The 27286-nt window shown below is 38.0% G+C and overlaps 1 protein-coding gene across 4 annotated transcripts in view; it reads left to right on the top strand.

Moving 5' to 3' along the window:
* LOC139117324 (transient-receptor-potential-like protein) overlaps positions 1-24299 on the top strand; it is a 29597-nt gene extending 5298 nt beyond the window's left edge. Inside the window, exons 1-13 of one of the 4 annotated variants that reach the window (XM_070680340.1) lie at positions 1749-1889; positions 11464-11517; positions 11769-11922; positions 12146-12287; positions 12770-12984; positions 17346-17582; positions 18181-18941; positions 19411-19660; positions 20551-20745; positions 21010-21069; positions 22237-22284; positions 22698-22733; positions 23933-24299. In XM_070680340.1, the coding sequence (XP_070536441.1) occupies positions 11507-11517; positions 11769-11922; positions 12146-12287; positions 12770-12984; positions 17346-17582; positions 18181-18941; positions 19411-19660; positions 20551-20745; positions 21010-21069; positions 22237-22284; positions 22698-22733; positions 23933-24016 (2193 nt within the window). In that variant the 5' untranslated portion in view covers positions 1749-1889; positions 11464-11506 and the 3' untranslated portion in view covers positions 24017-24299. Of the gene's footprint in view, positions 1-1748; positions 1890-11460; positions 11518-11768; positions 11923-12145; positions 12288-12769; positions 12985-17345; positions 17583-18180; positions 18942-19410; positions 19661-20550; positions 20746-21009; positions 21070-22236; positions 22285-22697; positions 22734-23932 lie in introns of those variants that run through there. The other 3 variants (XM_070680339.1, XM_070680341.1, XM_070680338.1) reach the window with 3 other exon arrangements.
* Positions 24300-27286: the final 2987 nt, after the last annotated feature.

Genomic DNA, 27286 nt, shown 5'->3' with positions numbered 1-27286 from the left:
GCAAATGCTTAAAATTATGCTCATAATGTTTTAGGTATTTCAGTATTCCAGCCTTGATACATGACCTACTTATACAGAATCAATAAACATAGAAGTGAGATGATTAATAAGATGCCACAATCAAATCACGACAGCGATTTTCTGGTGAGCGAACATGGAATTAAACAACAACAATAATAATCATATTATGTCATTGTAAACATTTGCATAAGATTTTTCATAAAATAGCATGAATAGTTGATGAAAAGAATCATATGATTGCTTTCGACAAAAATCAGTTTATACAATACAAATGGTTAATTGCCATACGCTGGTTTTGCACGGGAAAAGCTGCTTAGCTGGTGGAGCGTTCGCTCACCAAAATTCATTGCCCTAACTGTTAGGCTACTGTGTCACACAATGTGTTGATCTGTGCGGTCAAAAAAGGAGACACACTGAGGGCAAGTGGATAAAAAATGAGTGTCTTTCCCTGTTGAAGTACGACTTAATCTACTGTACATATAAACATTGCACAGTACAAACAGATCACATTCACCTCATTCATACTTTATCTGTAAAAAATTACACAATGGCATTAAATATAGAACTTAGGTATTGATTAGGATATCACACACTCTCATCAAACTTTCAAATGCAGTAGATCTAAATATGTGTACTAATTTATAGGTCTGGTAAAATCTGTGCATTCACATAGATATACAGCCTAACTACATAATTTTTTTAAGTATGAAAATGTACTAATACTTAGAATTTCAATGTACCGGTATGAAACTTTCAGAGTAACTAAACCTGTATATAATCAATGTATCTGAAAAGTCTGGTTCAATTTTGCATATTGACTATTGATGTGTGGCCCAATTACAAACGTTCATGCCATGCGAATGAGCAAATTTTCAGCACATCTTCAGCAATGTATGAGCAGCATATATTGAAACACTGATGAAATTTAGTAGCTTGAATTTTGATGAATGGCCTTGTATATAATTCATTAAATCTTACGGTCGCCTTTTTTTTCAATGTAAATACACATAAGAGAAGTGCCTGTATATTTATATCAAATTTGGTATCACAATCACGAGGAACAAAGTCGGCCGTTTTGTTTGAGACAGAAAACTATTTATATTGTTTGCACTGTTAAGGTTCTTCGCAGCCCAAAACAGTGTAGCGGCCCGAGACGCTATCGTTAAAATCTTTCCACCTTACCATGGTTTTTAACTCCACCGAACTATCCAAATAAATATTTGTAAAGGTCAGAAAAATTGACATAGAACCATAGCCAAAAGACAGCAAAAGTCAGCGACGATTTTCGCATACAATTGACGAAATATTTTTTATATCAATGTTTAAGATCAAACTGATTACACAGTCCCTAGATACAGAAGTGAAAATTGGTGAAATTTCCACTTGACTCACATCTTGAAATAAACAGTAAACTTGGAATGAAGACGTCATCATGTATGCTGCTGATCAAGTGCATGGCATAGTGTGAACTCTCTGTCAACGCACCAGCATGGCAGCATGTAAAAGCAACTCACCTTTACAAGATCAAACGGTCAGTATCTTGTGAGAACAGCAACATAACAATTGTAATTGTTATTTTCAAGATAACAAAGTACGTGAATCAATATACCCAAGTATACAATAGTTTTATCATCATTTTAATTTATGCTGTGCACGCTTACATTACTCCATTCTACCGTGTCCTATATCTTTTGAGCAACTGGGTAACATGTAAATTCCTCTCATACCACACTCACTCTACGTGCGTCAACTGAATGGAATGGATTATATCATGCCATCTCATGACCTGAATCTTCAATGCTTACTGTAAACAATATGGCTGCGCCCTTGACCGACAGCATCTTCGTTTGACGTCGACGGTGGTAACGGTGAGTAATCTCATGACACATCCAATGGTTATGTACTAGTAATCATAATCATGCAGTAATTCGAGTCAATGTAACCAATTAAGCTCGTTCTATCAAAACTTCAAGTCTTTTAACGATGTATGCATGGATAAAGCATAAAAAGAGTTGTCTAAGCGGTCTAAGCTTATCGTCTTTACGTCCATCATCGACCTAATTATGAATAATGGAACCAACTTCTTCACCCGTTCATGATTACCGTCAGTTATACGAACAGATCGGGCGATTTTTATTCATTTTAGTACTACTGTATTTTAGCAGTCTGACTTCAACTTCTTCACCACGTGCACGCTTCCAAACACACCCATCATCATATTCGCGTTTCCTCCCTACAAAGTACAGTTCGGCTCGCTATGACTATTGTAAGTAAATCTCTTCAGCAAAACTACCAAATTCCATATTCAACGATCAGGGCCTGAAAAATCCGCTTGCCCGATGCCCGGGACAGACTGGTTTTTTATAAGGACTGGCACAAAACTAGCTTTCACTTGCTCTGGGGCAGAAAGGTCAGAGCCAACTCAGTGTTTTGTACAGTGTGCGTTCTTGCGTCTTTTGACGCAAACTAAGAAACGATGTCCCCCAAAAGTACTAGACATGGGTCACTGAAATCAGGGCCTATTTTTTGTCTCAACCGACACACTGAAAGAAAATTAGTTATGCTGTTACAGTTTGCGATTCACGGTATGAACAAGTCGATGGGCGATGTGCGTCCACTAGACACTGGACCCCGGGGCAAATGCCGGGCCATGTACTTCTCCACTCATTTTACATGTAAAATGTAACGAGATAGTAACCAGACAATGATGTTTGAAGCGGAAGCCTCGATCATTTTTAAAGAACAACTAACTTTTCACCAAACAATATGGACAGTGAAACAGTACAGTAAACTTTATTGACAACCATGGTTACTCTAGCACCCACTAACCTGCTAACTATAGTAGTACAGTATGTACGGAAAATGAAATTTCGAGCCACACTGCATGCACGGAGCATCAAACAAACTGAATTGCCGCACTTGTATTTGGTGTGCTTGAAGCTCATGACTTTACCTAAAAATATCAGTACCTCCAAAATTTTATCGAAACACTTTATCCGTGTCTTTAAAAGTAGTAGTTTGCCGTCAGAAAATTCTCCAGAAGGAGTCTCACGCAACTGTGTTCGATCGTACACAGCAAGCTTGAGAAGTTCACCATGGTCAAGATCCCTATCTTAATTGTAGTCAAAACAGTGGTATGGCAAGTTGCTATTGCTATTTTGAAGAGAAAGAAGTTCCTCATATATTTAGTGTTTTCAACCCCTTTTCCCAATTGAAATGAAAAAGTATCAATCATTTGGGCAATTATAAAAATGAAGTGAACTTTACAGCAGTAGCGAAAAAAAAACATGTTAAATGTGTGCATTAGACTATTGTCTACAATCACTTCTAGTTTCGAAGTTATAAGTGTAACGAAACATCTTATTTATTTCTGTTAAACACATCCAAGACAGTAACTGGCAAGAATTCCCATAAACGACGAAAGCTTATTAAATTAATTTTATTATGGTGATGTACTTTTTACAATTAAAAACTGTAAATACCACCAATTTGTCACAAACCATTGTAAGAGAGGTTCCACAATCCAGGTAAGAGCAGAATTGTTTTTTTTTTGTTGTTTTTTTGAAATTTTTCAGGGCAAGTGAGTTTCTGCCACGGGCAAGTAGTAAAATAAAGGCTAATATGGATAAAAATTATGTAAGTCAGGCCCTGATAATGATTTGTTTTGACTTTTTAAGGCATTCTCTGGACTAAAAACGCTAGTGTTTACGTTTTTGACACAACTGCAAACCATGCACACATGTGTACATTACTAAACACGCACAACAGTGGCTTCGGAGCTGCCTATTTTCATATTATATACAGACGTTGACATGATGACATGTCTATGAAGTACCATGTAGCCGAACAGCAATTCTGCTAAACTGCTATCTTTAGGGAGCGTTCAGTTATTACGGCCGGGGGTAGGCCGGCAAAATCCAGGGGGGGGGGGGTCACCTCAAATTTGAAAACTGCAAAGGGGGGTCATGTATTTTTCAAAAAGCTCAGGGGGGCACTTAATTTTCATAAGCATCCGTCCCGTCAAAAAGCAGTTTCAGTGTCCAGAAATATTCTGGGAGATAAAAATGATTCACTGCATGATTTCATTCTCTTAAGTCATTTAATTGTAAATCTGAACAAAAGTATAATTATCTGTCGCATGAACATCTTGACTTGGCAACTCTGAGACTTGTCTTTTGTAAATGGAGCTCTCTGAGGGCAATGAACAATTCCTATTACTTACATATTAGAGATATGGCAAGCTTTATACAGTTACCTGTAAAGTACTAGTACCATGAAAAGTTAAATAATTCTTTTAGGTGAAATTCTAAAATCCAATTTTCTGCACACAAATCCATTTGTTACCACCCAAGTCTAATCAAGTACATTACTATTAATAATCAAGAGTACATAAATACACAGATTTTACCTTTTTTATCTTCGAAAAAAATATTCATAGTTTCCTCATAGACTCCCCTGTACAGTGAATCTACATTTCGGTGAAATTCCAAAATCAAATTTTTGGCAAACACATCCATTTGTTACCACCCTAGTCTAATCAAGTACATTCATATTAATAATCGGGAATACACAAATACACAGATTTACCTATTTTTGTATTGGAAAAAAATATTTATAGTTTCCTCATAGACTCCCATGTATAGTGGATGAACATTCGGTGAAATTCCAAAATCAGATTTCTTGTACACATAATATGCACCTTTAACCACCATATTCTAAACAAGTACAATTATGTTAATTATTCAACGTCTGTATATGCACAAGTATAGCAAGTTTTTCATTGGAAAAAAATATTCACAATTTTATCATAGATTCCTATGTATAGTGGATGAACATTTTTGATGAAATTCTAAAGTCAAATTTTTTGTCCACATACCAGTTGTAAGTACATATATGTCAATTATCAAACATCTATAAATGCATAGATATAGTTTTATATTGAAAAAGTATTACATAGTTTTCTCATACACTGTCATATATGGTGAATCAACATTATCAACAGCTGATCATCAATTAAATCCAAATATCAAATATCAAAATTTTGTACACACATGCTTCCGCAAAAATATTGAGATCCACGTGTAATTTCTGTCCAATCCCATTGAGGGGTAATTTAAACATTATAGCAAGTCAGAAGGGGATATTTGAACATTAACACTTTGTGAGTTTGTAAGGAGGGTCATTTGGAAATATCTGAGAATCTTTTTTTTTGGATTCTATCCCCCCGAGATGTATGTGTGTGCATCTTTACTCAAGCAATGTGGGGGGGGGGGAGCATGAAAGTTTTGTCATCTTAACGGGGGTTCAGCAATTTTTTGGTGCAATGGGTAGGGGGTGGGGTTCACTTATTTTGCTTGATGCGCAGGAAGAATTTGCCGGCCCACCATCGGCCATAATAACTGAACGCTCCCTCAGAGCATATACGTGAAAAAAAATCTTGTTTTACATCCACGGTTGGTGTCACTCCAGCCACGCAACCAAATGGCCCCGCGGCAAAATCTCCCGTACACACCCGGCCTATTAGCAAACTAACCTTTTGGGTGATTCCGTAGTTTACATGACTTTTGAGACGAATTAATCATGAATGTAAACTGGATCTGAACAGCTGTACAATTTCCTGAGAATTGTTTTTTGGCTGTAGATAGAGAAGTCGGAGCTTGGCCTACCGCTACGCTTTCGGTTGACATGGTAGCTTTGACGTGACCTCCATAAATCAAAGAAGGCCCCCTCAAATTTGCATGGGAAAAATACAGCACGTTGAGAGGGTCGTGCAAATGGTCAATGTGGACCTAAATGATGTGATCGATGTATTAACTTTTAAACATGAAACAAAGTTAAGCAAATTCATGATCAGTGGTTCTGACCAACGGATTTTACTCCGAGGTGTTGCTTTTTCAGTCGTGGCCCTCAACAGCTATCTCTTCACCGATGAAAAGAAAACACTTCAACACAGCGAGGCCCAGTTAAGGGTTGAGGCTACTCATTTTGGGCTGACTTGCAGCGTTTGCGTTCAATGACGTTTTATGCGTGTGGGGACTTTGAAACCATCTCACTTGATCTTGACAGTGATACTTTCATTTATGTGAGTTGATCGGCTCTTGCTGAAAACTACATAAAAACAAAGAGGCACCCCTGGTTAATGAAACGAACCTATTTGTCAGAATAGGGAAATTTGATTCACATCACCAAGAATGGCAGTCACCGAGGAGATCAAATAACATAGTCAATCACTCGGATATGACAGCTTGCAAACCATAAGGGAGCGTTCAGCTATTACGGCCGGGGTGGGCCGCAAAATCCAGGGGGTCACCTTAAATTTGAAAACTGCAAAAGGGGGGGGGGTCATGTATTTTTCAAACAGCTCAGAGGAGTGAGTAACTTAATTTTCATAAGTATCCGTCCCGTCAAAAGGCAGTTTCAGTGTTCAAAAATATTCTAGGAGATAAAAATGATTCGCTGCATGATTTCAAACTCTGAAGTCACTTAACTGTAAATATGAGCAAAAGTATTAATAATATAATTATCTATCACATAAACATTTTGACTTGGCAAATCTGAGGCTTGTCTTATTGTAAATCGTGCTCACTGAGGGCAATGAACAATTCCTATTACTAACATATTAGAGATATAGCAAGTTTTGTCAGAAAAAAAAAAATTAACAATTACCTATAGACTACTATACTAGAACAATGAAAAGTGAAATTATACTTTTAGGTGAAATTCCAATATCATATTTGTTGTCAGCACCTGAACTTCCAAATACCCTATTTGAATCAAGCATATTTGTTTCAGTAAACAGATACCCATAAAAACACAAATTAATTTAGTTTAGCATCACAAAAAACAATCGTTCACAGTTTTCTCATACACTCCACCGTATAGTGAATCAACATTTCGGTCAAATTCCAAAATCCAATTTCTTGCATACACAAACATCCCAGTCTAATTAAGTACTTTAAAAGGATTATCAAACTTTCATAAATACATAGATTTAGAAAAATATTATTCATAGTTTTCTTATAAACTACCATATATAGTTAACACAGCTAGTTTTCAATTAGGTTCGAACCCTTAACATACGGCATCAGTCTCCTAGCGGAGAGGCCACAGAGAGAACCGCTCGGCTAAATCTCCACTCCCAAAAAAGAGTGGTTCAAGAGCCGGCTAAGTTGTTACATTTTTCTGACTGAGACCGCTCCAAACGTTGTAGAGTTCGTGAAGCACTCACGCACGCATGCTCACTATCAACAACATTTCAACATCAACAACATGCTCACTATCATATCAACATTTTGGTCAAATTCTAAAATCAAATTTCTTGCACACATATCCATTTGCAATCACCCTAGTCCGATCACGTGCATTTATATTAATAATTGAGAGTACATAAATACACAGATTTACCTATTTCTGTATTGGAAAAAATATTCACAGTTTCCTCATAGACTCCCATGTATACATCGAATCTACATTTCGGTGAAATTCCAAAATCGAATTTCTGCTGATCACATCCATGTGTTTCCACCCAAGAAGTCTATCCAAGTACTTTAATATTAATAATCGAGAGAATATAATACACAGGTTTACCTATTTTTAGCTCCTCAGTTTTATATACTGAGGAGCTATTAGAATTGAAAACTAGAAATGGCGGCGTCAAGTTTTACTTCCTTCTGTCAAGACTTCCTTCTGTCAAGACTTGGCCAACTAGCTTCCGTAGATGTGTATCTGCGATTTTTACAACATTAACACAGCAGGGCTTGATGTGGTCTTGTTTACATCTTTAACCAGCTACATGCTCTCAGTTACACAACACACCAGGGCCACCCCATGAATGTCAGACAGAGAAACATAAACAAATCACCACACTTTGCAATGTCATGTATCTTTCATTTTTATTTGTGATGAACAAGTGAGCGTGAAAGTTCAGGTAGCTTTGGGAATTGACCGGCTAGACCAGCATCATATAAACTTAAATGTTCGAAATACATTTGTAAATGTATTCTTGGAGTTCCTGGTTGGACTCAATGGTGCACTGCAAGAACCTTTTCAACATAACGATTCTAATAAAACGTAAAAAAAGACAGTTTGTTACAAGGCATCCTTTTCACTGAAACGCTTGCAAACATGATTATGATGTGTTCTATTACTTGTAGCTCATTTCATTTATACCATTTAGACAAATTTTTCACTATTATTTCTATTTTTAGCTTTAAGGTATTTTTAAAGTTGTAACAGCTCTAGTACTTTCTCTTTCGTTCTGTTTTTGGGGTATACTGTGATGAGAATGTTCCCTTACAGTATTTCATGATTCGATTCATCTGTAAGAACTAGGATTGCAATGATTAGACCGTTGTAAGCAACAGATAATTTATCATTGTGTCCAATTGTCAGGAATTCCCAAAATTGTTTAATATGTAGATTCACTGAGACTGGACAAGTGAAAATTTCAAAACCTTCCTGAACTTTCAAGCTCATTTGTTCATCACGAATAAAAAATAAAGATACATGACATTGCAAAGTGTAGTGATTTGTTTATGTTTTTCTGTCTGGGTACAGTGGAGTGGCCCTGGTGTGATGTGTACCTGAGAGGTGTAGCTGATTAAAGATATAAACAAGACCACATCAAGCCCAGCTGTTAATGTCGTAAAAATCGCTGATACACAATACCTTGGCTAATTAAGTTTTGCAGCTTGATCGGATTTCACTCTAACTGGCTATCAACTTCAATGTGTTTATGGTACATAGAGGAAACTACGGGAGCAAAGTTTTTCGACAAAATGTCACATGACCAGCCACTTCCTGTGTTAATTATGCACATACCTAATTCTGGGCTTAATAATAGAGCTATAGTTCTGATTTTTGGTATGTAGGGATAACTATGGGATACTATTTTTTGACAAAATATCACGTGACCTTGATGACCTTTGACCCCAAATATACATATATGTCCATAACTCAGTAACCACAAGGGCTACACCCTTCATATTTTGTATGATGGGAATCCTTATGACGCCACAACCTGTACCTCATTAATGATTTACATATCTAATTTTGGGCAAGCCAATAGAGCTGGAGGTCTGATTTTTGGTATATAGGGATAACTATGGGATACAATTTTTTTGACAAAATGTCACGTTACCTCAATTACCTTTGAAATCAATAATAGATATTTCTTCATAACTCAGTAATCACAAGGGCTACACTCTTCATATTTGGTATGATGAGAAACCTAATGATGACGCATCCTGTACCTCATTAATTATGCATGTATCTAATTTTGGGCCAGTCAATAGAGCTGGAAGTCTGATTTTCGGTATATAGGAATAACTATGAGATACAATTTTTTTGACAAAATATTATGTGACCTGGCTGACCTTTGAACCCAAATATACATATATGGCCATAGCTCAATAACCACAAGTGCTACACCCTTCATATTTGGTATGATGGGAGACTGTATGGTGCCATATCCTGTACCTTATTAATTATGCACATTTCTAATTCTGTGCAAGCCAATAGAGCTAGAGGTCTGATTTTTGGTATATAGGGATAACTATGGGATACAATTTTTTTTGACAAAATGTCACATGACTTCAATGACCTTTGAGCTCGATTTCACAAATACTACTGTAGCCTTTCATCTTTTTTGCATATTTATTTCTCTATTGCGCCTGTGTGGACAGAAAGATGGTAAACATCTTGCAGAATTACTTAATCGTCTCAGAGTTGGCAAATATACACAAGAAGATATAAACCTACTTCAGCAAAAGGCTGATGAATTTTCTGGTCAAGCAGATCAATGTGAAAATGCAATTCAGTTGTATACTACAAATTTAAATGTTGAAAAACACAATGAAGTAATTTTCACTACAGTGCTGACAGAGAAATTACGTAGGCTCTCCTGCATTCCAATGCAGTAGATGGCGCTTACTCACTTTACTAGTCGCCTAATAATAAACCGCCACATACTCCATCAGGATAGATTGGTGTTAATGTATGCAACTTAATTTTATATTAATGCGCCAAATCATGCCGTATATACAATTAAATGTATCTAACACAAATCTTGTGTATCCCGTATCCCAACCCCATGCCTCCAAGTCAATTACTGCTTACCAACAACCAACTACTTCAACTGGCCTCATACTTGAGGAGCTTCAGTGTCTTTGACGCTATTTTTGTATCATTGTTTCCTCATAGACTTCCATGTATAGTGGATGAACATTTTCAGTGAATTTCCAAAGTCAGATTCTTGTACACATAATATGAACCTTTATCATCATATTCTAATCAAGTACAATTATGTTCATTATTCAACGTCTGTATATGCACAAGTATAGCAAGTTTAATTTTTCATTGCAAAAAAATATATGCAATTTTATCATAGACCCTTATGTACAGTGGATGAACATTTCTGGTGAAATTCTTAAGTAAAATTTTTTGTCCATATACCAGTTGTAACAACCCTATTCCAATTATCAAATGTCTATACTGAGCACTTTGTATCGGACTAGACGAACCGCATACTTCGTGTATATATATATATATATATATATATATATATATATATATATATATATATATATATACATATGTAATATTATCATAGCCTCAGAATCCGTGGCAAAACGCGTCCAACAGTTATTCCATTTTGATACATAGAAATGAAAATCAAAAAAACTGCTATCATATACTGTTGTACGTTTTTCACTATTACCTATGATTGTCTCCATCGCTTTTGGCGGAAAACTTGGCGCGAGTTCTTTGACAACGTATAACTTTGTTTTGTCGTGAACATATAACTTAGTTTAAATCGGATTAAGGAGAGTATCGAAGTCATAATAAACGGAAAGGTATGAACAAAAACATAAACCATTTTACTGTTTGGTACTTAAAGTAGCTACATTTCATTGTTTGCGCTGTCGAGTGTTACAACTGTTGGTATTAGCATTTGACCGCGAAGGTAGCCAAAAGAGTAGAACGGAAATATAAAGAAGCTAAAATATCTCTGCAACCGTCAATTTTACGTTTTGTTGTAAAATTCATTAAATGAATGGACGCACTTAGTCCACTCTGTAGAAAGTAGGGCTCCCTGTTTCGTTAATAGGTATACAGGAGAGAAAGGCAAAAACATGAACAAGGAACTCCGTGCACTTTTCACTTCTTCAAAAAAGCCGAAAAACAGTATACGATAGCAGCTTTTTTGTTTTCATTTCTTTGTTTCAAAAATGAATAAGTGTTTGCCTCGTTTTGCCACGGATTCCTCACAAACGTTGATGCGTACGGCCTTGTTTGTCACTTTACAAGACACTGGGATTATACACGAATTCTGCCGAACGCATCGCCTTTATTTACTGCTCTCTGAAGTTTCTTTGAAGTGATATACGATATAAGTCTCTAGAGGACTCAACACTTGATTGTTTATGTTCTTTTTTTCAGTAGCGGAGTCTGATTGTTGAGATTTTGTTTGATCCGGAAAAAGAACATGTCATTAATGTAAGTCTATTTCAATGTATACCTCAACTCATATTAAAGGCAAGCTATGTCGAAGTGTTTAATGTTTAGTAGCGAAAATATCTTAGAGTTATTTGATTAAACATGATTTTGTTCACGATGACAATTATTGAGGTATACAATTTAAATTACATATTTTGCATGAGTATCTCACCTTTCTATACAAAATTAGCGAAAGTGAAAGGTAAGTAGGCTTTGCGTGTACATTAAGTTGTCCGGTATTTTGATTCTAGGGTCTCATCTTTGGTAAAGCTGAGCGAGAGTGTCCGACACTACTTGGGAGAGCAAAATAGAGCCGGGCTTGGTGTAAACACAGTGGCGGAGAATTTTCTCACTGCCGTGGAACGCGGCAACTATACAGAAGTCAAAAGATTGTTAGAATCAAAGGTATAGATAGTTCAATGATAATATCACCTTTGAAGAGAATGCCTTGTTATGTTCGGAATGCGCACGTGCAAACTGAACTTTTGCGCTGTAATGTTTTTCCCTCTCCTGCTGATATAAGGGCTTTCAATTGGATGCCCAAAATAGTAATATTACACCAGAAAATTACTTTTGAACAAGATGAAGCTGCCAAAATATGTGGTGTAAAGGTGCTCTCCTGTTTCAGTCAGTCGATGTCAATTACGAAGGGAGAAGACGAGATATGCAGACGACAGCACTGCAGATTGCCGCCGAGCGAAATGATTTTTACATGGTTAAACTACTCTTTCTAAAGGGTGCAAAAGAACTAGCTGTAGGAAGAGTTCTAGGTAAGTTGTTTCTTTGTTTCTTGTGCCCAAAAGCAGAGACTGAGAATACAAGAACTAATAATTACGATAAAACGTATTGCTTCTGCTTACCATATGAGTCGCCTTCTGTTGTGATGAGTTGCTGAGGGTGTTAGTGGTACGACGCAATAGTCGATGACGGCGCCTCTTTGAGGTTAAACAGAAACCTTTTGTCATATTGAGCGGCTCTTTACATTACCTTTGGAAAGCCAATCGTCCACGGGTGCACGTTATAAGTGATCATTCAGTCCCGACACACTGAATGCAAAGCGCACACCAATAAACCCGTAAACTGTTTTTGCTCTTTTCTTATTTTATATACCGTCTGCTTGCTTTTTATTTGTCGGAAAAATCATCAGACCGTCCTCTTATTTATCATGGTGAAAATTTAGTATGCATACACGTTCCTTCGTCTTCACATGAAAGTTCAGCGTCATAGCATCCCTGATTGTCTTCTCTTACAGATTCGAGCATAAAAGAGAAGATATATGCATACGGCGCAATATCAAGCCCGGCGTATCTTATCATGCACTACCTACAACATAGGGAGAATGAAGATTTGTCAAGTAGGCCTAGATGCTGTAGATCTGGGGATGTGAAGGATTGTGTTCAGGAAGCTTTTGAATTGGTAAAGAGCATGAAAGAATTCGTTCGTCAAGAAAAGTTGACCGTATTGAAGGTAACGTTATCTTGCATCTTGCAAAGGGTAACTAATTAATAAGGCGAGGAGTCGTGCGGCTCCGCGAAAAACACAAGTATACGATGACGTCAAGTAGAGAAAATTTCTATGGGGTTATATATTTATCACATGAACAGCCTTCGTATTTTTCTTTTGACGTAGATGGATCAAAATTATTGTAACAAATTGCATGAATTTCGTCGCGTTTTTTGTTTTATTTACGGCGATTGCTTTCATTTATTGAGTAAAGCGGCCCGTTACCAAGGAGATACTTTCATTCATAAATCCCATCAAGTTGCAATATTGATGCATCGAATGGTATCTCCACCAATCAGACATACGGAATCGGTCATGTGAACGTGTCAATCATTGTCTCGCGCTGTGTTGATGCCAAGGCAAGTCGGCCATCGGCGGACATAGCTTTTACCGTACTGGCGACGGATCCGGATAGCCATAATATTCAGAGCTAGAATATTTACAAATAAATTTATGAAGTAAATGCAACGACACGATCGAAACAGTAGTTTTCATTTTTAGAGATGTCGTAGTTGTACATATCACATAAGTTTACGACCCTGCCGATCGCAAAAGATTCCATTCGATGAGGCATATAGTACTTCATGACATGTTTGTGTCCAAAACGCAGCCGTCACCGGTCTCCGCCGGTATCAACTCGTCAATCCCGATCTCGGTCGTCAATGTTTTCGTCTTACGGACTTTGATGATTGCAGTGACACATATCTTGGCCGTAGATACATCTTAATTTTGTTACTTGACGGAAACTGTTCTGTTGTGTGTGAGTTACATCGAATTCTACAGCCCTGCACTGCAGAGTTAGGACTACAGCTCGACAGCTATGTCTTTGCCTACAGCATTACGCTGCAGGTTTGATTCCGAGCGACAATTTACTTAACTTTTGTGTGATGAAGGAAATTTATCGTTGTTCGTCGAATGACTTTATGCTTGTGCCTCCTATGTCGCTTTCCCGAAGACTCAGTTGAACTTACGTTGAGGTGTACTTCGGGTTTATCGTAAACCGGGATCGCCAAGTACAACGTTCACATTGAGCCTTACGACTCGACTGGAGCCGCGACGTTACTGAGCCATATGTTAAAACGATCGACAGTATCTCCATTTGATTCTCGGGAAAAGCTATATAGTATTAGCGACTCGAAAATTCATTTGGCATGCCTTCTATGTTTCCATGTCTTGATTTATTGGGTCATTTTTTTGTAAAAATGTCATGAGAGAACGGCGTCGATGACGACAAATCGATCTGTGGAGCGACATGCATATGAAGGGTACCACGTAGGGGAAAATACATATATATATATATATATATATATATATATATATATATATATATATATATATATATATATATATATATATATATATATATATATATATATATATATTATGATATATATATATATATATTTCATATATATATATATATATATATATATATATATATATATATATATATATATATATATATATATATATATATATATATATATATATATATATATATATGAGATCTGGTCCGAATCACCAGCTGTGTGACGTAGAACAGGACGGATAAGAAATCTGAATTACCCCTGTTCTACTCTATGAACTTGATTTTTTTTCCTGCACAAGACGCACGCCGCGACGTTTGCGTGCACAGACCGATATTTCGCGATCGATGCCGTGTTCTCGTGACACTTTTACGAAAACATGACGCGATATTTTCAGACATGCAAACATGGAAGGCATGACCAACAAAATATCGGGTCGCGAAAGCTGTAGTTATTCCTAAGAATAGAATGGGGGTGCCGTCGACGCGTCATTCGATTTATAGCTCGGTAACGTCACGGCTCCGGTTATACGGGTCGATGAGGACGTCACTCCTGGCGATAAACACGAAAGCGACACCTCAACGTAAGTTCAGCTAAAAAAATAAGAACAGTAAAATCTTCGGGAAAGCAGCATAGCAGGTGCAAAACATCAATTCATTCGACAAACAACGATATATTTCCTTCATCACACATAAAACATGCCGTAAATTTTCCATCGATCAGAATCAAACCTGGAGGGTAGGCTGTGACGGCAAAGGGACGAGACTTAAAGTTATAAAGTCACCTGTAATCTAAATATGCCCATATATGGTCAACGGGAAGTTCCTTGGTATTCAAAATGCCCTTGTGAGGGCGCTGTTTTTGAAAGCGGCCACCAGCTTAAAATCTGTGATTTGTTAGATTTTCTCTTTCAATGGTAACTGTGGCAAAATTGAAACAGGTGACAGTATACCTTTAACTCGCACCTTTTCAAACCCACCCTGAACCAATTTGCCCGATACAACTTCCCCGATTCTAACTCCTCCGATACTAACTCGCCCTAAACCAACTCCCCCTTTGTTTGAGATGCTCATGCTAGTAATATTTTGTGTTATAGATTCCACACTCCTTTGTATTGTAAATTTTTGCGGGGTTGACAGGCACCTGTCAAAATTGGCTATTGACACGCGGGACGTTTTTCGCTGCTCCGCTCTTCTTCCACTTAAATGAAGAACACATTGTTTTTCCATGTAAAAATTACAAAATAAGTTCAAATAAATCATATATTCAACATTTTGTATGCAGAAGCGACAGCCGAAGGGCGTACGCGGTACCGTATCACCAGAGCAGCGGCATTTCATCAGCCACCTCCTGTACATTTTCTGCACGTGTATTTTGGCCGATTGTCGTTGTCGATTTCAACCTTTAAGTTTTCAAGTATCTTGCGTCGTGAATATCGAGTCTGACAGACCGAACATGCACATGGAAACTGTGGTCGGACGTTATTTGGAGTCGATAATTTGTCAGGACAGGGTAGTCATAAAAATCACAAATCGGCTAGTTGGTGTCAGGCGAGTTGGAATCGGGTGACTTAGTTTCGAGCGACTTGGTTCCTGGCGGGTTCGAAAAGGTGCGAGTTAACTGGTACCCGTCGGTGGCGAACTCTGCGGCAAAATTGACACGGATAACACACTGGCGCCCGTGGGTTGCGTAGTTTTCTAGATTGATCTATTTTCGGCTCTATCTCTTGATCCCATACTCAATCTGCCCGGCACTGCAACCTAAATAATGCGGGTCAAAAGAACAGACTTTCCGTCAAGGGACAAAATTTGGAGGTATCTATACGGGCGAGATATCTGTCACTGCATGCATTAAAGTCCGTAATATGTAAACATTGGCAACCGAGATCGGGATCGGCGAGTTGACATTGGCGGAGACCGGTGACAGCCCATTGTGGCCTGATAGTAGTCTGGGTCAAAGTCGGCACCGATGCCATCGGACGGAACTTACTTGGCTTGCTAAGATGGAGGTATTTTGGAGGTATTTTAAAAGCCACGACATCTCTTAGAATAAAAACTACTGTTTCTATCTTGTTCTTGATATTTGAAAATATTCTAATAGCTCTAGCGTTGGGACAGCGCGAGACAATGATTGAAAAGTTCACGTGACTGAATACGTAAGTCTGATTTGTAAAGATTGCTGTCCATAAATCAAAATTTCAACTTGATCGGATTTATGAATGAAAGTACCCGATAAACATAATTTGCATATATCTCCAGAGTGATCGGCAGGCTTGTTCATTAAATAAAAGTAATCCCTTGAAATAAAAGCCTAATCGCGACAATACATTTTGAATCTTCAACAACTATCTGATATATTCACATCAAACGAAAAATAAGACTGTTCATGTGATAAATATATAATCCCATGGAAGTTTTCTGTTTGACGTCATCGTATACGAGGTTTTTTCGTGGAGCCGCACAACTTCTCGCCTTCTGCTCGAAGTTTTACGGCTCCACGAAAAACACTAGTATACGATGACGTTAACCAGAAAAATTCCATGGAATTGTATATAATAACTGATAAATTGATTACTTTTAATCATTAATTTCAAAGATTATCCTTCCTTGCAACGTCTATATACCTTCTGTACTTGGAAATTATAATCATTTTTTTGAAACTTTTGATGAGTGACTTTCCTTGTAATATCGTGCTGCTGGTAAATTGGTACCATAGGTTACAAGTATAAATCTGGTTTAAAGGGCGGTGGTCGTCGGAACGGCGCTCAAAGGTCGCTAGGGACCCCTACAACCGATGTAAACACTGTATCCAAGCTACGTTGGCGATTGATGAAAGTGAAAACATGTTTGTCTTAATGTACATTGTGAAACTTAAATGTTGGAGCTATTTTGACACGATGCATTGATGCATCGATATATAGTGCATGAAATACAATGTTTGTAAACAAGAAAGTTGCACATGCGCCGTTCCGACGACCACCGCCTTTCAATGGTTCGTTACATTTTGAATCCGCCACAGGACATGTACGAAACGCTCAATGGTTACATACAGCGATTGGAGGATTTTCCGCTTGAAATATTGAATGGCTGCCGTACACCAAACGAAGTACGATGGTTCCTCGAAGGTGGTTGCCACCACAAATGTTGCAACTGCATAAATATCGAAACATGTAGGAATTTGATGTCGTGCATTTGTGACAGGGATCCTAAACACTTAATGACCATGGAGAAGGCAATTGATACAAAGCAAAAGAGGGTAACTATCTTTGTTTACATTTACAAGATGTAATCTCTGCAGAGCATGGACACTTTCCCGCTTTGTTTTTCCGAATCCTTTTTATGGTGCGGCACATGCGCAAGTGAGCACGTGTCTCTCTGTCTGTTAAACTTCTTGATCCACTGTGATTACTGTTGCAAGAAAGTACTGACATGTTGAACGTGGTTATATTGCAAGGTTACATCAGTTCAGGTACAAATCAAGATTCACCAATGAGGTGTATTCAAAACAGTTCAGGAGAGCATAAGGAACTAAAATTGTAATTACATTACCTGAAAAACCTTTAAGCGTCTGCAAACGTGCCAGAGCCCATTTGCTACATTGCACACATCAATAGCGTAACACTAGTTGATTCAGCCGAGCTAATGCAAGCACAGAAATACAAGTTGTAAAGCACTGACGTTTTTTGAAGATCGTTCGTCCGCAAGCCGAATGTCCGTTGCGTTTATTGCAATAATATTGAGATAAATTTAGTCGGATTTTGAGTTACAAAAATTGCTAAATCTTGCAACGTCGTGCTTCCAGCAGACACAGCTTTCGAAGTCTAAGTTGCATTGACGTTTCCTTTCTTTTCTAGTTCATTTCTGAGGATCAAGTTCAACGTTTCCTGAAAGAAGAATGGTTACGGGGTCAACCTAAGTGGTCAAGAAACGAAGGCATTTTATGGCGAGTGCTGTACTCCATCTTCGCTTTCTTCGTTTACGGCATTTTCCACCAGTTTCTTCCTGTTCATATTTGTTCCTGCAGAACCACACGACTACATCGTCTCTTCTACAGTCCAAAATCGGCATTCTTGAGTCATTATTTCCACTACGCGTTTTTTCTATTCTTTATCTTCTGGTACCAAATATTTGTTACCTACAAAGTCGAAGGGTCCAGGGCTATCATTGAGGCAGACAAGAACTATATATATTTACTCTTCTTGTGTACAGTATGTTTTGCAGCTCTATGCATTGCAGACATTGAACAATTAATGTTCCAGGGTCCATCTCGTTATTTCAAAAACCACTGGAATATTCTTGATGTAACTATTTTAGTGTCCTTCTTCCTTGGTGTGATCATCGGTAACCCCGACATTGTTGGGGACTTATATGATGACCCCTACACTTTTATCTATCTGAGTAAATTCACGTCCCTGACTTTTGTCTGTGCCCTGTTGCGCTTCATGGAACCCTTTTACCTTTCATACTTCGTCGGTCCAATATTGTTGATCTTCACTGAGATGTGGCAAGACATTTTCCGCTTTCTCGTCGTGTTTGCCTATATTCTCGTATCATACGCCCTGGCTATGTACTACTTCTACGTCGATGTCGGAGAAAATCAGTCTAAATTTGCTAGGTAAGTAAAGGGAACGTGCAATCCTTGTAATCTAACAAAATATATTCCAGCAGTGAGATTGGCTGCAAGATTTGTCAAACTCCCGACGCTTATGCCCTACATTCCACTACAATCGTTGTCATAATGGCGTACCTCTACTTTCAAGAAAGTCACTTATGATTGGCAGTTGAAAATAAACCGCAGCACGGCCAAACATATGGCCACTGCGCACTAAACGCATTGGCACATGGTGCAACATTTTGAAAGGAACGCATGATGTCATGATTTATGGAAAAAAGTATGAATCTTGAGGTGGATATTTTTCATCCGTCTTAAAAGCCTTGTCCCACTCTGGATAAATAAGAATCCTGCAGATAATGCAAAGAATCCTGCAGATAATGCAAAGATGGGTTGAAAGCATTAGTAAATTCTGTATGTAATCCGGATTCTGATGGTACCCCACTCAATGTTTAATACCCATTTTTTTAAGCTTTCCATCGTCTCTGTCGTCGCTGGTTTTCACCATATTCGGAGGAGACGCGACGGAATCACTGACGATCGAGGAACGAACCTTGTCAACGATGTCCAACGGAACAGCCGCCTTGAGTTCACCAAGGACATTGACGTCTTATTTCATAGCTGTTGGTTACATACTTTACATTCTGTTTGGTATAATTGTATTGATTATGTTGTTGAACCTTTGTATCGCCATGATGTCTGACCGGTACTCGAGGCTGCACGTGAGTAGATAGCCTTACATATCATTATATATTATTACCTGAATACATAGTTTTATGTGTCTGAGAGCAGGTGACAATTTGCCCCCCGCCAGAAGGACAAATGGTCTCCTGCTGCGAGGGCATACTCATGTATTTGGGCAATAATATTTTTATTACATGCCTCTTCACAGTTAACTCTATGTGAAAATTAGTTATATGCAGGCCATTTTCAAAGAATTTTACACTTATAGACCGGCATCAAACAGATTTTAATGGAAGTCAAAATAGCAGTGCGCACATGGATATTTACATCGAGCGTTAAGCGTCTACCTTGACGTCTAAGGACTTCATCGGACCGGTAACTATGGAAACCGGTCCGTACATAGTTCATACGGCCCGCTAACTGCCCAGATGTCCCTATTTAAACACTGATTTGCATGATCTTGCGATTGGACTTCCGAATTATCCTACTTTTAGCTGGTGTTTCCTATAGTTGCTTCTCCATAATATCATATAAATTATTAATGGTTATATAACCATACGGTCGTTAAATGATATTTAGATTCTAAGTGTAATTTCCCTGCAATATACACAGAGCGAAAAGATATTCCAAATGGACAGCCATATCCCAATCAGTTTAAAATACTGTATGGCGATCCAGTAAGCAATAAGTATCTCAATGTGAAATTTTTTGTCACAATATCGTGAAACCATAACTATAAACATCGCATCGATAGACACATTGACGGAAACACAAGACAAAAAACATTAAATGAACCTGTCAATATGAGAAGCTGCCAGAAAAAAATTGACGTGTACGCACAACTTGCGAATATTGCAAGGTTGACGTATGGGAGAACAATGTTCATCAGTATAGCGCTATCACAGTTAATGTCACTATTTATTGACAGGGTGAGATAGACTTGGAGTGGAAATTTCAAAGGTCTAGAATATGGATGGAGTACATCGGAGACCGAGGATCAAATGCCAATATTTTCTCGTTCATAGTATTTCTATTGTATGGCTGTTTTTGCTGCTGCATTCCCTTCCTGTTTGTCTTGATAAAGTGTTGCGTAGATAACTTCAAGAAAAATGAGACACACGAGGTAAGCCATTCATGGACCTTCACGTACAGATTTGCTACTTTTTGATGCCATTATATTTTGTCCATGGAGAACTCAGTCCGTGGTCTTTTTGATTTCTTTGGCAGCACTGTTGAAGTAATGCACACTGTGATTTGCCACCTTCAATTAAAAAATCACGATCCTTTAATCACATAAGTTTACGATGTAATTGATAAACATTATCAGGTAACATAAATTGTTTGGCTATTGTTATATATTCTAATATGTGATTTTGTGTTCAAACAGACAGAACTGAGGGATGTTAAAACATCTGAAACTGTGGCTAATGCAGGGAATGAAAATGAAGTATGTATCATTTTACCCATAAAAACATCTTTTTTTTTACTTTGTATATAATTTGTATTATTAGGGTTCAAGGTAGTGTGATGTAGAAGACGGATAATTTGTGTGAGTGTGTGTGTGTGTGTGGGGGGGGGGGGTTCGAATCCCGTTTGGGTTATAGTAAAAAATACATTTCTCAAAGTCTTTTAAACCGATGCTCAGAGCGTCGTTTCTCATAACAGAGTAAGATAAAACTGCTAATCTTAGGCCGGCAAGATGTCTGAAGGACAGTCACCCATTCAACACGTGCGTTACCACCAATAGGTTTTGTTACTACCCTGCGCCCAATTAGAAGTTTTTGAAATAAGGTATCCTACAATTTGTATTTGGACAAATATAAGGGTCATACAGTTGTCAACCGAATCCATACTGTTGAGACCAGACAGGAAATGCAAATGCACTGGTCACAGTGTTGCATAAATGAGAGTGACCGTTTTACCTTTTGCCGATGTACATGCACAATTTAAGAAAAACGTGATGATGTGACATAGTGCTATATCTTTAATTATTTATAAGTTGTTCATCATTATTGACGAGACTATGTGTATCCGTTTTGTGTACCAAAACTTGCACTTAATATCTGGCTTGCAATAAAATCAATCGCATCCTAGTTAAACCGTAGTTGCTCTCCAAGTCGTTCATAAACCAGAAACAACCATGTAGGACGCAACTCACTACCCAGTGATCAACGATACAATCTTATGCCTGTTCATTGGCAACTATTGTAGTTCTAGTTTAAATTGCACGTTCATTAAACTTACCTATAACATTGGTATAAGCTTCTTGCCCTCTAAATTTAATATTTTCTCCAGTTCTTTTTTATCAGTTGGTATTATAATGAGTTGGCTTCTTCACCAATGAGTCGCACTGTTTTGCGCGGGACTGCACTAACAGATACTCCTTAAAAAGTTTAAGGACACAAGTTGCAACTACCCATTTGATCACTGAATATGCTCTCTATCTAAGTTATGTGAGACATTGTGCTCCACAGATACTAATTTCTAGGATATTAGCTCTTTCATCTTTCATCACATACAGAACACATTCAAACACTACAAATTTCGTGATTGATTTTGCCTGTACAAGGCGATTTTGGCGTGAAATAACCATGAAATCTCGTTCTCTGTTTAGGCAACAGAAGTAATGATACAAGGATTTGAGGAACTGTCCGGCATACAGGTTTGTACGCTGGTAGTATTTTGTTTGAATATTCATTTGTATGGGCGTGCTCCAGACTCTAGTTCCCGCATTAAATCCTCAATCTATGTTAATCCATATGGCTTTATAGATTGTCCTATGATATAAAAACTAATTAATGCAGGTGGATAAACATATATTTGTCAGATGCAGTGTATTGGTGCAAGCAGTTCTACTTTTTCAAGGTATATAAGGTGATGTCTGGCTGTTATAACTGTACTCTCTTAGCAGTAAGCGATCTTATTCAGTTTGCGAGAATCCGGTAATAATATGTGGCGGAGAATCCGGGTAAAGAATAAATCGATATAACTACCATTGGAATAGCGACTCAACTGATAAAATTGTTTCACACTTGTATTGACCTTTTTCTTATTGTTGGCCTCTTTTTCATCTAGGAGGAAGGAATATTATGTCCATTCCCCTTCACTGAGGTAAGTGAAAAAGAGATGTCTTACAATCTGAATCTTTATCGTAATGAAGGGTTACTTTAAATTTGTAGCAAAGACTGCAATAGAATTTGCAATACTAGTAAAACCGTTTACAGAGATGTCGAGAAAGCAATGTTGATTATTTCTCCATGATTTTGAAAATATGTTCCACAAACTTCCAATTGGTGGGATAACAAATCATAATTTCCACATTCAAAGAACATATGTTTTGTTCTCTCGTCCAGTAGTACTTCTTTAAAGGGACAAAGTCGGCCATTTTCCATGAATTTTGTTTGATACAAATTACTACTTATGTCGTTTGACATGTTGAAAGATAATGAATGAGTGACCATGCATATATTCGACCCCGGTTTTAGGCACGATCAATGAAATCATCTTGAAAATGAATTAATGGTCATGACCATTAATTCATTTTCTCGATGGTTTTGTTTATCGTGTCTAAAACCGGGGTTGAATATAAGCGTGGTCACCAATGCATTCAGTATATTTTCGACATGCCAAACAATATAAACGGTATCTCGAATAAAAAAAAATCATGAAAAATGGCCAACTTTGTCCCTTTAACCCTGTTCTGCAATAGATTCATTCCAAACTCGTCCAATAATATAAAGTGTTAACTCTACATGATGATCATTTGACTATGATACGGTTCCCTAGCATTAAAAGTCAGAAAATCAAAGAAAGCTGCTTCAGAAATGTTGCCTGTGATGCTTATGCCACAGGATACTTGTAATACGGAACATATTGTCCTATCTCACTTGGATAACTAGGCATGGAATATTTTTGTAGTAAATATAGTGATGCTGTCTCAGGGGATCTCTATAGATGGCTCTGCCCCTTGAATAGCAATTTTGATGTATATCTGGTACCGTTCCCTTACCCTTTCTTACCAATGCTTGACACGTAGTCCCGTTATTTTTCATATTTGTAATCCAAGGTGTCTTTTCACGATATTAAAAGTATAACTTGTAAGGAAGCCTGTGGCGTCATGAGAAACAAATAGTAAAGATCGCGTTAACATATTTTTACTCTGTTAAGAAAGAGGAAACACACACAAACTGATTGTACCTGAGAAAACTAACAATGCAAAACCTTCAAAGGGTAATTTCGAAAAACAAAACACTTCTTTCACCTATCTTTCTGACTTTAACAATCATAACATTTTGTTCTGATATTTTCAGTTGCTGGAACTGCTTCTCGTCAGATACCTTGAGAAATATGCAGAGCTACCCGAAGAAGAGACGAGCGGTTTGCAGCAAGAATAAGTTGCTAGAGGAGGAGAATAATCTTACCGTGCCTTCTTTTGCTGAGAACTTCCACCAATTTCAATGATTCAAGAGCAAACCTTAGATTATACAGTTTTATATTCATGGTTGTTCTTCGTAGTTGACAGTAACTGCAAAATGTTTGTATAAAATAGCAGATATTTAACTTTGCAGTGTACCAAAATAACGTTTGACAGTAGGAATCGATAATAGTCAAAATACGTACTTTCTCTAAAAGACACACACACACAAACATACACAGATAGATACCGACACACATACACACACATATATATTATTATATATATATATATATATATATATATATATATATATATATATATATATATATATATATATATATATATATATATATATATATATATATGAATGTGTGTGTCTGTGTGTGTGTGATGGTAGATCAGTCTGAGCCAGCAGATTTTGTCTTTCACTGCCAAAGTTCTAAAATCTAGTAGGTACATTGTAACAAAGAGTGTTTTCGTTTAGGGTTGACTTTTGGCAAACTTGGACATGATCCTCCAAAAATCTATAAATAGGGGCAAAATTATGAACTAGGTGTGCACTCAAGACCTTTGACTCCGAGGTTCACACAGGTCAGCCCAGTCCCCTTTTCAGGTAAATAGAAGATTTTCTCTTTGTTAACTTAACTTTATTAGCATTAAATGAGTCCAAGTTGTTCAGCGAAAGGACATGCTTTGTGTACATGTTAATTTGTGGGTTGTTCATTACATTAATAATTATGTTTTCCAACGTATTCGCAACGCAGATGGCAAATCCAAATAAGGAAGCTGTACACTAGTGAGCAGCGGCAGGTTGACGAATACGGAAAACGAACTCTCGTTCCATGTGCATGATTTACATTGTTTAGAATCTCTTCAATTACAACTACGACAGCCCAGCGATAGCATTGTGTAAAGTCCTGCACAATGTTAACTTAAATGACGACAGCAATTTTTAGCGACAGTTTAATCGAACCCACCGGCGATGTCAACAACAATGTAATATTCCATGTAAGAGAGAACAGCAATGCAATGAGACTACAATGGGCGCAGAGCAGGCTGTGGCAGATAGACCTGCCATTCATACCCAGAATGAAAATAAATTTGAACCAAATGCAGAAGGCGGCTATGATTCCACCGAACCTGAGCGCTCAGTAGGCCAAACACCGGGTCGTCTCTCACACGTATTCAATGAAGTAAGCAACACCATTGGACGTAGTTTTTGTCAAACACCAACTGGTGTCAGCACGCCAATGCTTCAGGATCAACATAAATCATACACCGCGACTTGCGCTAGCGCTTGTAGTAGCAGCGAATATAGAGACACAAAAGCCAAACAAGAATTCTTTGAAGGAGAAATAAAGCCCGAGCTAAATAATAAAGAGACCCATGGTACCGCATTATCAACGTAGTCAGAACTAGATGAAAAGTGACCATCCCCACTAGATATGCCCTTAAGAGAGGACAACGGTACATGTCCATAAAAGGCTTCCGGTATCCACTCACTGGCTTTGAACACACAAGCCCCAGGTGACGTACACCAAGCCCGCACCCCTTATTTCCCAGCAAATATTGGACATCAGCAAAGGACCCAAGAGTGCACAACTAAACATCACCTTACGCCGCCCTACACAACGCAATGATGCACATTGTGCGATCATCAATCAAAAAGCAGCAACTGATCATTCAACAAAAGAATCTCACCCTAGTGTTGTCACACCCTTTGATGCGAATCACAGACTTGAACCTGCGCACAATAGCTATATCCAGGACTATTTTTTAAACAAGGGCAGTCCTTATTTTTCTGACAGAGGGCGCCCTGACTCAGGAGACAACATTTATCAGTCTACGCCAATACTCTGATGTGTCATCGCCTCATAGTGCGTGACAAATTCGAAAAGAGAGGGATCCCTATCCCTCATAAACCTCAAGTCATACCATATCGATTTGATGGTAGATCACCGTGGCGAGAGTACCTGAAACATTTTCAGTCTTGCTCAGCAATAAATGATTGGTCCTCCCTACAGAAAGGACAGATTTTAGCTACATCCCTTCTTGGGCCAGCTCAAAAAGTCCTAAACAAATTTCCAATGTGGGTTACATCAGTTTTACTGAGCTGGTTGACCACTTAGAACAGAAATATTGGACCATTGGCCAATCAGAAAAATATCTGTGGCAATTGAAAAGCCATAGATGCCAGCGTGATGAATCCCTGACTGACCTGGGACAGTCGGAACTCACAGAGCTTGCATATCCTGAATAAAACTGCAAAGCTATTGTCAAACTAGCTCGTCAATACTTTGTGAAAGCAATACCTTATCAGAATATTTGCATGGATTTACACCATGAGCAACCGCGATGTTTAGAGGAGGCTATCTGTGCTGTAATCGCAATTAAAGTATATCTATACACAGAGGATGATCGTTCAGGGTAATGGAGGAAACACATACGTGTTGATAAATCTGACGATGAGTGCAGCACTTCCTTCCCTAAAAAAAACAATAAACACCCCCAATTTAACAGATATTTATAACCTGGTACAAGCCATATATAGAGACCAGATAAAGGAACAGCATTAATGAGTAGAGAAGACGACGAGAATGTTTTAATTGTGGTAGAGCTGGGCACATTCGCCGAAACTGCCCATGTAGACCATAACTTGGAATAGACAACAGACTAGGTGGAAGGGTCGATGTTCAGTCAACCAACCAACACTGACCCCATTACCATGGCAATCAACAAGCATAATGCAACATGACGAGGGAATGTCACGTGCATCCATTAGGCCCTTCAAAACTGTTGTAAATAATAATTCTGTTAAGCTAGCGTATGTTAACAGAGCCCAACCTGCTTCTATGTTCTTGCTCAAATATATGGAAAGAAGTGATTCCTTTCTTGATTGTGGTTCAGAAATCACAATCATTTCATTGAGAGCATATCAATCTATGCAAGAAACTGAACGACCTGCACACATTCCCCATTGATAACAGCTGTTCAAGCAGATGGAGTCACACTGCTACCAATATAAGGAGAGGCAAGCTTCACTATAAAAATTGGTCCAAACACGACAGTAGTATGAGCACTTGTTGCAGAAATTGCTGAAGACATCTTGCTGGGCAACGGCCATATTTGTCAGCTCCAGCTGAGTTTTGGACACACTCACTGACACTTGGATTCTATGAGGAGGAAGTACCACTGCTGGATCAGAGAGGTGGACACTTAAGTGCCTGTGTAACAGTAACTATAGACA

This window comes from Ptychodera flava, chromosome 18, assembly GCF_041260155.1.
Source record: "Ptychodera flava strain L36383 chromosome 18, AS_Pfla_20210202, whole genome shotgun sequence".
Taxonomy (NCBI): domain Eukaryota; kingdom Metazoa; phylum Hemichordata; class Enteropneusta; family Ptychoderidae; genus Ptychodera; species Ptychodera flava.
Note: the sequence above shows the minus strand (reverse complement) of the source record. Positions and strands in the feature narration are given on the sequence as shown.